The sequence below is a fragment of the Boeremia exigua genome (genome assembly GCF_020726555.1).
Source record: "Boeremia exigua strain MPI-SDFR-AT-0100 chromosome Unknown C7974scaffold_6, whole genome shotgun sequence".
Classification (NCBI taxonomy): Eukaryota; Fungi; Ascomycota; class Dothideomycetes; order Pleosporales; family Didymellaceae; genus Boeremia; species Boeremia exigua.
Window position 1 is genome coordinate 1,438,214 of NW_025763523.1, and position 11,900 is coordinate 1,450,113.

At 52.2% G+C, this 11,900-nt stretch overlaps 6 protein-coding genes across 6 annotated transcripts; 4 read left to right on the forward strand and 2 right to left on the reverse strand.

Annotated features, from left to right (window-relative positions):
* The first annotated feature begins 107 nt into the window (after positions 1 to 107).
* C7974DRAFT_394550 (uncharacterized protein) lies at positions 108 to 1,228 on the forward strand. Its single transcript, XM_046141892.1, has one exon. It carries the CDS (start codon positions 229 to 231, stop codon positions 808 to 810), a length of 582 nt encoding a protein of 193 aa, XP_045997235.1. The 5' UTR covers positions 108 to 228; the 3' UTR covers positions 811 to 1,228.
* Positions 1,229 to 1,346: 118 nt separating this feature from the next.
* C7974DRAFT_186882 (uncharacterized protein) lies at positions 1,347 to 2,825 on the forward strand. The gene has a single exon (XM_046136502.1). The coding sequence runs from the start codon at positions 1,414 to 1,416 to the stop codon at positions 2,620 to 2,622; it is 1,209 nt and encodes a 402-aa protein (XP_045997236.1). The 5' UTR covers positions 1,347 to 1,413; the 3' UTR covers positions 2,623 to 2,825.
* Positions 2,826 to 3,911, forward strand: C7974DRAFT_186883 (uncharacterized protein). Its single transcript, XM_046136503.1, has one exon. It carries the CDS (start codon positions 3,028 to 3,030, stop codon positions 3,880 to 3,882), a length of 855 nt encoding a protein of 284 aa, XP_045997237.1. The 5' UTR covers positions 2,826 to 3,027; the 3' UTR covers positions 3,883 to 3,911.
* On the reverse strand, positions 3,907 to 5,267 carry C7974DRAFT_394552 (uncharacterized protein). The gene has a single exon (XM_046141893.1). The coding sequence runs from the start codon at positions 5,014 to 5,016 to the stop codon at positions 3,940 to 3,942; it is 1,077 nt and encodes a 358-aa protein (XP_045997238.1). The 5' UTR covers positions 5,017 to 5,267; the 3' UTR covers positions 3,907 to 3,939.
* A 122-nt stretch (positions 5,268 to 5,389) lies between these two features.
* Positions 5,390 to 7,476, forward strand: C7974DRAFT_186890 (thiamine pyrophosphate enzyme, N-terminal TPP binding domain-containing protein). Its single transcript, XM_046136504.1, has 3 exons — positions 5,390 to 5,569; positions 5,626 to 5,788; positions 5,833 to 7,476. The coding sequence occupies exons 1-3, from the start codon at positions 5,565 to 5,567 to the stop codon at positions 7,444 to 7,446; spliced, it is 1,782 nt and encodes a 593-aa protein (XP_045997239.1). The 5' UTR covers positions 5,390 to 5,564; the 3' UTR covers positions 7,447 to 7,476.
* Positions 7,477 to 8,454: 978 nt separating this feature from the next.
* Positions 8,455 to 8,868, reverse strand: C7974DRAFT_413266 (uncharacterized protein; the record flags this gene model as incomplete). Its single annotated transcript, XM_046143720.1, has 1 exon — positions 8,455 to 8,868. One exon carries the CDS (start codon positions 8,866 to 8,868, stop codon positions 8,455 to 8,457), a length of 414 nt encoding a protein of 137 aa, XP_045997240.1.
* Between the last annotated feature and the right edge of the window lie 3,032 nt (positions 8,869 to 11,900).

Consider the following 11,900-nt stretch of genomic DNA (forward strand, 5'->3'; position numbering starts at 1 on the left):
GGTTGCATAGTGAAAATCTATCACATTATAAAAATAGCACCTGGACTGTATGTCGGACGACTGTGAACAGTGTTGAGCTTTGGGAAGCGGCACTCGTCGCTTCACTTGTTCGTCTTGATCATGATGTGATGGCTTTCACTAGCAACACCGCACCATATATGTGAGTGCTACACTACTCCCGACACTCACTCACCTCAGTGTATTCTTTGGCCAGTCCAATCTGACCCAATGGTTCCGAATCTCTCAGCAACCCCAACTCCAGCCCTGCTCACAGATCAATTTGGTCTTTTGGTACACAACGAAACAAAATACTTCCGCACTATCCACACTTCGTTGCACGATACGCGTGAGTATGATAATCTAATTGGTGGCGTCACCCTTATTGTTCTGGCTTCCTTGATCGTCCTGTTCAAGTTGTACCATCTCATTACATACAACAAACCGCTGTGGAAGATCCACATCCTTTGGTGTAAATACGTGCGCCCCAAGCTCTCACTTCAACATCTATCGCTTGGTATTAACACCGCAAAACTCCGAAATGGTCTCTTTTCGATCTTGAAGCGCAACGATATCGACGACAACGTGGAGGCCGGACAGTTTGATTCGCAGGACACGACGCTGCAGGGAAGCTCGAGTGGTGGCTCGGCTACTTCGATTGAGACGCAGAGTACTCGTTCCAGAGGCAGTATTGAGGGACAGCTTCACGCTCCTGAGCCAATACCGGATTTTGATGATGGTGGAGCTCAGCATGAGGTTGGCCAGGTGTGGATACCACTGCACCCACCTCAACATGGCAAGTCGGCAGTCTAAGATTGTCAGGAAGTGATGATCTCACTGTGTGACTTCTTCCTTCACAATGAGCTTGCAGGCACATTGCATGTCCCATTCCTATTTGGGGTCCACGACTGACGTTGTTCAAGTCCATCCAGTCTGAGCTCACCGGCCCAACAATGTACATGAAGAATAGTACCAAACTATGATAACCAAGTCATCTCTTCTACGGTGATGTGAAGCTGAGGGTAAAATGACAGGCCATAGCGTTGCCCATATCCAACAGCAAGTATCTCAAAGCCGAATGGGGCTATTTAAAGCACTTTGTCGTTGACCACGAACAGAGAAGCAGAAATTGACAGGGGGCACTCCAGATGCTGATGAAGGTTGGTGACGCTCAAGAGAGCTGTAATGGCTCTGTTGATTGTCTGGGCGATCCGCTGGTGAAGCCAAATTCTTGTTGCATGCATCTATACTGAATAATTTGTTTAAAGGAAGACCAGAATCGGAAGTGGGGCAGGCTAACTTGAAAAGTCCACACCACGTCATACCTTGAGCATCCCATGACTGTGCTCTACTCGACAACGCAGTGTTCCTCGTCTACACAGAACCATTGCTTCATTTTTCAACATTGGTATCAACATGGTGTCCTCATCCAAGGGCAACGTGGACCCTTTCCCATGGCACATAGGCATTTACGACGCCCACTGTCATCCAACAGACATAATGTCCAACATCTCCAAGATTCAAGAGATGAAAGCACGCTGCCTTACCGTCATGGCAACGCGTGAGGAGGACCAAGAGCTTGTGCTTAGTACAGCATCTCAGCATGGCATTAAATCCGCAAGCCCGGATCACTGGTCCAGGGAGGAGTGCATAGTTCCATGCTACGGATGGCATCCATGGTTTGCGCATCAAATGTACATCTCAAACACCGAAGGTTCTCAAGACAGCGAGCTACAAGGCCTTACCGGCGAAGCGAAAATGAAGCACTATCAAACAGTCCTGCAGCCTTCAAGAACAGAGCCAAGCGAGGAAGACCTCCGCATCTTCAATGCTCTACCCAACCCTACATCGTTCTCGGCGTTCATCTCGCAAACACGGAAACATCTTCAAGCACATCCATATGCCCTTGTTGGTGAAATTGGCCTAGATCGCAGTTTCCGCATTCCGGAACCTTGGGTACCTGAACTTTGGGCCACTCGTGACTCCAATTTAACCCCTGGAGGAAGAGAAGGCCGGCGCCTGACACCGTTCAGATGCCAGCCTGCCCATCAGAAAGAGATCGTGAAAAGACAGCTGCAACTAGCAGCAGAATTGGAGCGGGCGGTCAGCGTGCACGGCGTACAAGCACACGGTCTCGTGTATGAGTCGTTGCACGAGCTATGGAAGGGGCACGAAAAGGAAGTGCTCAGCAAGCGCGAGAAGAAGAAGCGCGGGAAAGACGACCCAAGTGTGGAAGCTGAGGTCGACAAAGCTGCGACAAAAGACATTGGGCCGAAACCATACCCACCGAGAATATGTCTACACTCGTATTCTGGGAGTGCGAGCAACTTCAAGCAATACTTGAATCCTGCGATTCCGATCCGAATCTTTGCCAGCTTCAGTACTGCGATCAATCTCGGAGATGCGTTGGACGAAGAGACGCCCGCCGAATTTGAAGACATGATCAAGACAGTGCCGGACGAGATGTTACTTATTGAGAGCGATCTGCATACTGCTGGTCACGAGATGGATCGCAGATTAGAGGATATCGCCAGAAGAATATGTAAGATCAAAGGCTGGGGACTAGAAGATGGTGTTGAGCGCTTGGGTAAAAATTGGAAGGCTTTCGTATTCGGTGAAGAGTAGACCAGATCTAATGCTGACGAAATTATGTTAGCTGATGTTGTTCAGGATGATTGGTACCAACACACAATGTGCCTGATTGGCAGATTGGGTAAAGGTCCTGGAAGATCTGCGTGCATTTACCCGGTCGAGGCTAGGTGGTTCTAACCAGCCCCAGACGTATGATTCCAATAGCTCACACATCCAACATCACCAACATCACTCTGAACCTGGATACGGACATTATTTGCGTTCGACTGACCCAATACTACGGAAGAATCAGTCTCATCTTTGTCTGACCCAGTTCTGAACGACCACCCATTCGTCTAATGCACAAGCATCAGGAGTGCATTCTCACTCCTCCTCTTCCTCTCCTTCTTCTCTGATCTGCCTCACCCGCTCAAAACAATCAAGAAAGCTGTCAATACCATGGCTGGAGAAGATCTCACCCCGAAGTCCGCACCTGGTCGTAGAATCCCTATGCGCGTCCTGGTTCTCGGCCTGCCACGTACTGACACCGCGTCCCTAATCAGCGCCCTTCGTCAACTCGGCTATAATACATACACCATGCGCTCGCTCGTCACGAATCCAAGCCATATTTCTATTTGGCAAGAAGCAGCCAACAGCACTCAACACGCCTCCGGCCTGCCCCTACCCATCAACGACATCCTCTCGGACTACGACGCGCTCGCAGACCTACCAGGCTGCATGTTCGCGCCGCAACTAATTGAGGCGTATCCCAATGCGAAAGTCATTCTTACGACGCGGCCTTACGAAAAATGGGAGCGCAGTATGCAGGACAGTATTTGGGTATTGCTCACTTGGCGGTTGTTTGAAGCGTGTCGAGTGCTAGGATTGAGTCAGATGGCACCGTTGATGAGGTTGTTGCATGTGCTGTTCGGAGTGCATAATGGGAATCAGTATGGTGGGTATGAGACGCGGCGAGCGTATGAGCGACACAATGAGAAAGTGCGGGAGCTTGTGAGTAGGGAGAGGCTTCTGGTGATTGATGCTGAGGACGAGAGTGGATGGAACGAGTTGTGTGGGTTTCTGGGCAGGGAGAGACCGGAGGGCGTCCAATATCCGCGGTTGAAGGAGGATACGGCCATGCGGGCAGGGTTGGAACAGACTTGGTTTTCTATGGTGAGATACTTGCTGCTAATGGTCGTACTGCCGGGCATTGTGCTGGTCTGTGGGACTTTGTTGTACACGTATGCGGATGATTTGAGGAGTGCGAGGGATCAGTTGATTTTGGAACCATTGAAGGAATATCTCGATCATTAGAAGATGTTTTATTTAAACTAGAGGAGGTCTCGAAAGATATCAAATACCCATGATGATCTAGGTCGACATTTTGCTCAGTGATTGGTTCAGCTCTCTCTCCCAACTCTGTATGAAGCTGCTGGTGAGAGAATACATCTCAGCAGTGTATGGCGATTCCGGATCCTCCATATGCTTGAGCTTATACCCTTTGTTCGCGAACAATGTTGCTGGTTGCCAGTCCTCGATCCTTGCATGGCTAATGGCAGCAACACGATAGGCTTTAGCATAATAGTCCGCAAGGCCCTCTTCCTCAACAAGCTCAGCAAGCTGCGAGCTTGCTTGGGCGTTCTTACGGGCTTGCCGTCTGGCTGACTTAGATTTGGGTACATCAAGTGTCAGCTGAGGCTCAAAGTCCGTGAACGCTTTGCTGATCTCCACTCGTCGTTTGTCGCTGACCTGCTTTACGATCTGCTCTGCTGCGCATGCTTCACAGGTGCATCTGAAGCCATAACGATTGAGTCGCTTCTGTCGCTCCTCGTGTGTTGATAGTAGGCCGATGTACGAGACGAAGAACTCTTCGCCTTTCTTAATCTTTCGGCTTGCGTACACCACCCTCCTGTTCAACTTGTTGCTCCAATAGTAGCTTGTGTTGGGGCGGCACGAGTGGTTGATCCTAGCAATCTTCGGAAATAGACCGATCTGCTCATCTGTGTTGTATGCGTTGGTCCTGAAGATGATACCGAGCTTGTCCATGGTCGCCTCCTCTACCGCTGTCGCGTGATACGTCAGAGACATTACCTCTTCCTGTGCATCCAAGGAGAGGCTCTCAAACTCTTTGCGGACCAGCTCTGTCACCTGAGCCATCGGGTATCCCGTGCCTCTCACGTAGTCTGGGGGATCAATTTTGAGTATTGGTGCCTCACGCATGACGATGTCGCCAATGTCAAGATCGTGAAGCGCAAAGACACCCAGACCTTTGCCCTCGCTTGGTCTTACAGAAAAGAGGTCGGGGGGTCCCTGACAAATGTAGTCGCTTGATTCCCATGATGGGACGCCATACATGTATGGAATGGATGGAATAGGAAGCCTACATGCCGCCTGTGCGCATGCACTTGCAAATATTGAGGAGAGCGTTAAAACTCGGTGGGACAGCATGATGAGAAACAGACAAGATGAGGAGCAATGTTATGAAAACCTCCGAAAGACCTCAAGGAAAGCTTTTGTACGCTTCGGCGTGGCTGTACTTGCCTTTCTCATGAAACGCGTTTCAGGCTGTTGATGTCGCAGCATCTCCCGGTGCGCAGCCAGCTGCCTCAGACACGAATAAGCGCTGGCCCTCGAGCATCGTCTTCACGCCCGAGAACATTGCGTCTCCAACTTTGGTCTTCATGCAAGTGGTAGAGTGGGGATGGGCATGAAGGCAATCAAGTGACAGAACTTATCGTTATCGCACAGCGGAACGGCGCCGCAAATGCCGATGCCGTCATCGGGCCTGTCGAAGCGTGCATACCGAAGTCGCGTTCCGAATCACCTCTGCAGCTTTCCCCGCGTTATGGTGGGGCAAACTCACAGGGCGTGGACGGCCACGGCTGGCTTTAATAGTCGCGTAGTCGCTCCAACAGTACGCTTGCATACACAGGATTGAGCCGTGTTAGGTGTCCACGAGCTGCCATCCCCCGAAGTAGAAGCTAAACACAGCCAAGATGGTGTAAGTTGCAATGGGTACAGTCCATATCGTACGGTATCTGGCTGAACACGATCTAGTTACACAGCATCATTCGCTTTTTTCGAGGCTCTGTGGGAGGCCGGTGTGCGAAACGTGTTTGTCAATCTAGGATCTGACCATCCCTCCATTATCGAGGCCATTGTCAAAGGGCAGAACGAGAAAAGAGGTCAATTCCCGAAGATTGTGACATGTCCGAATGAAGTAAGCAATGCATGCAAGCAGCAAGACATGACTGACATGATCAGATGGTCGCCCTGTCGATGGCAGATGGCTACGCTCGATTCACCGGCAAACCTCAATGCGTTATCGTACACGTCGATGTCGGGACCCAAGGTCTCGGAGCGGCTGTCCACAATGCCTCGTGCGGACGAGCACCGGTGCTCATCTTCGCCGGTCTGTCGCCATACACAATCGAAGGAGAGATGCGGGGAAGTCGGACGGAGTACATCCACTGGATCCAAGATGTGCCCGACCAGAAGCAGATCGTGGCTCAGTACTGCAGATACACCGGCGAGATCAAGACGGGCAAGAACGTGAAGCAGATGGTCAACCGGGCACTGTCATTTGCAATGAGTGATCCTAAAGGGCCTGTCTATCTGTACGGTGCGCGAGAGCCGATGGAGGAAGACCTGGAGCCGTACCAGCTGCAGCTTAACTACTGGCGCCCTGTTGAGCCATCAGCGCTCCCTCCCAGCGGAGTGAAGAACATTGCCGAGGCTCTGGTGAACGCGCAAGAACCTCTTGTCATTGCAGGCTACACAGGCCGGAATCACGCTGCTGTGCAAGAACTCGTGAGTCTGGCAGACAACGTAAAGGGCTTGCGCGTACTCGACACAGGAGGTAGCGACATGTGTTTTCCGGCAAACCACCCAGCATGGCTCGGCCTACGATACGGCAACGATCCCAGCATCAAGACAGCAGACTGCATCTTAGTCATCGACTGTGACGTACCCTGGATCAACACCCAATGCCACCCCAAAGACACAGCTAAGATCTTCCACGTCGATGTAGATCCTCTGAAGCAGCAGATGCCTGTCTTCTACCTTAATGCCAGCCAGCGTTATCGTGCAGACTCATACACGGCGCTGTCTCAATTGAACGAGTACCTGGGAAGAAACCTTAAAGATAAAACTTCCAGCGAGCTTTCCGCATCTCGCTGGTCAGCACTGCAACAGTCACACAAGAAGAAGTTGGAAGAAATTGCCAGTGAGGCTAAAGTAGACGATAAAGGTCACTTCTCAACGCCCTACCTTTGCTCTCAACTCAAAGCCCTCTGCCCCAGCGATACCATTTGGGCCATCGAAGCTGTGACCCAAACCGGATTCGTGGCCGACCAGATCCAGGCTACACTTCCTGGGTCGTGGATCAACTGCGGAGGAGGCGGTCTCGGCTGGTCTGGTGGTGGCGCGCTGGGCATCAAGCTCGCCACTGATACAGAAGGCAATAAACAGTTCGTTTGCCAAATTGTGGGGGATGGGACGTATCTCTTCTCGGTACCCGGGTCGGTGTACTGGATCTCACAGCGCTACAACATCCCAATCCTTACTATCGTGTTGAACAACAAGGGCTGGAATGCGCCGAAGCGGTCCCTTCTGCTTGTTCACCCTGACGGTGCAGGTTCCAAGGTCAGCAACGAGGAGCTCAACATCAGCTTTGCCCCCACGCCGGATTACTCGGGCATCGCTAAGGCTGCGTCTGGTGGTGAGATTTGGGCTGGCCACGCGAGTACTGCGGAAGAACTAGGCAAGCTGCTACCTGAAGCTATCAAGAGCGTACTCAGCGGGAAGAGTGCAGTGTTGGATGCTCACTTAGAAGGCCCAGAAGGCAAATATGGAGGTGGGAAGGCCAAGCTAGGTTGAAAGAGGGACCAAGCTATCCCTTGTCAAGTGAACTAGCATACTAGCATATTCGAACTCACGTCATATTCGATATACAGGCTTCAAATATGGTGCCATCCTACAAGGCATACACGGTAGACTCTGACAGCAAAGTCGCCTCTGTCGTGCGATTGTAAATGGCACCGGTGATAATTCGGCCATAGCTGCCGCGGAGGTCCACAGTCCGCTCTGCCCTGTGGAGCACCCAACCTCGGAACCCACATACCTGTGCACAGGGATTTTAAAAAGCACGTCACACACATTTGCCGTCCATGCTAGGCACCCAGCAAGATTTTGACGTCCGAAGCCCGAAAGCCGAAGCCCGAGGCTCTCCCTCACCATCACTCATGTCACGTGCGACAGCATCTTCAGACTACGAACACCACTATTAGCTCTCAAAGTCAGCTGGATACGTTTTTCAAGGTGAGATCTACTAGGATTCGACGGCGCGCATCAGCCGAGCCCTACTGTACCCCAGGTTTCCACCAAACAAGCTTTTCGGGTGCTTTCGTAGGCAACGGGAAGGCTCGGGAGCGATGCTGCTCCGCCGGGTGGACTTCCGACGACGCATATCGTAAGATGCTGGGACGTCCGGGCGAGCGGGGAAACATGTTACTGGGTGACGCCACCGGCTTATGGGATCACTGGTCAGCAAGATAGGGCAATGATGAGACTCAATCACGTAGCAAGATAGATATTGTGTAGATACGATGTTCCATTGTAGTCAAGTATGTGTACTTAGGCTCACTGTAAGCAAATCAAACGCCGCCCCCAAGGCCGTGGTGTAGTCTGGGTTTTGTGCCGCGTGTGGCTTTTACATGGAAAGGAAAGGTATCGTAAAGTCATAACGCCCGTATCCACTTGTCTGTTCCCTGAGAGTCTCCGTGCGCTCAGCGGCAGTCAGTCAAACTGATGCATTCCGTCCCCCACATGCTAGATACCTCGTGCTGCGCACTTTGAGGCTTGTACTGGCTCGCAAGGTGCAGTAGTCTAGCGCCTGTTGGTCAAGAACCAGCTCTTCACGCCCCTCTCACCAGCCTCACGAACGCTGCTCGAAGGGAGCGCCGCATGCCTGGTGTTAAGCGCCAGAGGAGAGAAGCTCGCCTCGCTAAGGCTCGGTGAACGGGCATCCTTTGCGGGTAGACTAGGTGGCGAGCCACTAACAGAGTCTGTGGCCGTGCTGACGCTGGTGACAGACGAGACGGACTGGTGTCGAGCCATGCCGTCGGGGCGGTTGGAAAGAAACCCGTGAGCAGACTGCTCGGGCAGCTGAGCGACGGCGGCGCTGGATAGCTCGCTGTTGCTGATGGTGCTGGAAGGGACATCGCCAGCGCGCTTGAGGGGCGTGTTGAGAGAGAGAAAGTTCGTGGGGAACGGGATGTGGTATTGGCTAGAAGTAGACATTGCGCCAGGTTGTTGGTTGTATTTGTTATGTGTGGGTGGTATTGGTCTTTGATTGAATGTTGAGGTGAGATGCTTGCTTGAGGAAAGAAGCGAGGCGACCGGCGCTTTTATGTATGAACGGGGTGGGGTGGTGAGTGGATTGTGGTGGATGCCAAGGTTCCGCTGACTCCGTAGGTGCTCAGGGAGAAACGTAGGCTAGTGCGTGGGGAAATTGGCTGTTGTGACTGGCTGATGGAGCTGTACTGCCTGATAGGAGCGAATTTCCGGTGACTTTATATCGTGCCTTGCGTGCCTAGTCGAGTTGTGTTCAGGGTGATAGTGGAGCGGCTAGACGTGCATAAAGGTACAGGTTTTCTCAAACAACGTGGAGCCTGGGGTTGCAGCGCGGGACGTCGCAGTTGCTTCCGCACTTATGATCTTGGCTATGAAGCTTTGAGTATACTATCGATTCTAGTGGTCCGGGCCGTTAGGGTCCTTCCGGTGTGGATGGCGAGGGTATGCAGACAGTGGAGCGCGACAAGACTTGGCAGAAACGTGCTTAGCTGAATGCACAAGCTGATAGGCGTGCTTGTGTAGCGGCTAGTGTCTGAACAGCTGCTTCGAAGCACTTATTTGTGGGCTCTTGTACGGTCTGAGGCACTGCTTGGTTCGATTATTCTTGGCAGTGCTGTGCAGGAGGCTTGAATTGAGATGTTCGTGTTTAGACCACTCAAGGCTGGAAGGCGTTTACGAGTTCCAGAAGGGTTTGGGACAGCTTGTGGTTTCGATGTTTTGAATCTCTTGGTAGAAGATCTACTGCTTGGCGGGGAAGTTTGACGCGGCAGAGTGGATACTTTGTGATACGCAGCAGATAGGTGATGGGAGGCTAGAGCTGGAACCTGGGAGGGGGAGGCGCGTTTTTGACAATGATTCAGGATTCGAGCTAAGCAGGTGGTGAAGATGCACAATAAGGTTTGGGAAAGAGCTTCCGAGGCTCAAATATGCAACACCAGAAGCTTGAGCGAAAGACTCGTCCGGCTTACATGAGAACAGGGTTAGATTGCAGCGCAAATCTCAGAACCCCACCTTGTCGACAGCCTGCGTGATTAGACACAGTCAGTTGATGCACACTAGAAGCATCGAAAGCGGGCCAAAGTTAGTAAATCTACCACGTTTGTCCAACACGACAGCTCTATGGTCGTGGGGTGCGTCGGCGAATGCATTGTACGGAGATGACGTTGACCTTGCACGTCCCCCGGGCTCGACTGCGATAGGCTCCAGAAAATGCTACTCGCGGCGTGCATGAGCCTCCTTGCTTGCAAATCCCACGAGAAGAGCATGTGAGCACTTTTTTTTGGCGTTGGCGACATCTTTTGGGGGAGCTAGCCGGCGGCAACGCACGTGCGCTACCTCTGCGGGGGATTCTTTTGGCCGTAGGCGCGGATCCATTCACAATCTCGTGCGAGTGGTCGCGAATGAGAGTGTAAGCCGAAGGTAGCCTGGCGCATAGATACTTGGATCGTGCCATGGTGTGATGAACGAGGAATGGCCGAGCGGAGAATTGAGATTGTGCAAGAAGGTCGGCCAAAACTGCGAGCCTCGGCTCAAACTGCTGTCTTATCCCCAACGAACGAAGAAAAGAGCCCTCGTTTGGACAGCTATAGTTCCACCATAGCAGCGCAATCTCAACAGTGGATGACAGGTGACAAAATAGTTAATTCAATTGACAAGCTGTCGAGCGCACAATCGTTTCGACACAGCTCCAATGCCGCCATCCATGCCTACTCCCCTGACCCTTACGCCTTCAGACTGGCGGCAACAACATCATATCTTGGCTGTAAATCATACTCGCTTTGTCTCAGCTCCAACCCGCGTTGGTTTGGGTCGCCGCGATTTCTATTGACGATCACAGTGCGGATACGACACGGCATCTATCTAGCTCATTGAGACGGCGCAGCGACGCAAGAGATCGGCTTGTCGATTCAGCGTGTGCAGTTTCTTGGAGACCTTGATGCTGTCCAATAACTACCGCAGCTGCGATCATGACTCGAAGCATGTTCTGAATGCTGCATCTCAGCACCCGGGAGCCTGCAGCAGAACGCATGGTTCTGCCACGATCCGCAAGCGTGAGCCACTACGAAGAGCTGGTATGTGCAGTCCGTCTCTTGGAGTTGTTCATGGCGTGGGCCCGTGAATGATTGAGGCTTGGATATTTTCCATGGTCGGACAGGCAAGTGGACCGTCCAGCAAGACGACGCGTATGGCCCTCCTGCAAGCCAACTGGCTATAGGCCAGAGGCGCACTGCAGGTTCGGGTGCGGTGCATGAAGATTTGGAGTTGCAGTGCCCAGGTGGTGTCTTGCTGCAGGGGAGCGCATCGATGTGGGTCTACTCTATCTTAGTGCCATTGCTGTCCGGTGAAGCAGCTGTCAAGCGAACTACTCGGTGGCGAAAGCCATGGTCGCCAAAATCTGTAGAGGAGATGTGTTAGTGTCCTCAAGAAGCCCCATAACAGGCGAAAAAGTAATGTCTGGCTAGTAGCGCCTGCCCTCACGCTCTGTCCACGTGTTTTTGGCGGAACTTAGCGTGGGAGGCTGTTCGGACTTCAGCTGTCCATCCTCTGGCATCATGACACCTTCCGAACCTCGAAATCTAAGGCTGTGCTTTGAGTTTCTCTTGGACCGAGATAGCTGGCTATGCGAAGGCACTGTGCAGACCTTATGGCACATTGTATCAATGCATACATCACGCTGTCACGTTTGCAGGCAGCATCCAACACTGAGCCACCAGTGGCATATTTGCTTGTCCGAGCAGCAAGACATTACGCAACATTCACAAAGCGGACAGTCTGTTACCAGCTGCGATCAATACCAGCGTGACTGAATGCCTTCGGGGAAGGAATCCACTATGGTGCAGGAGCTAACTGTGTAGCTTGAGGTAACAGTCGCGAACAGTGCCACGATCTTGCTCTATCGGTCCAAACCACGAGTATACCACGTTCTTAGAGTCCGAGTAGCCCTTCAAACCTGCTACACCCGCATCCTCTCCCTTCCT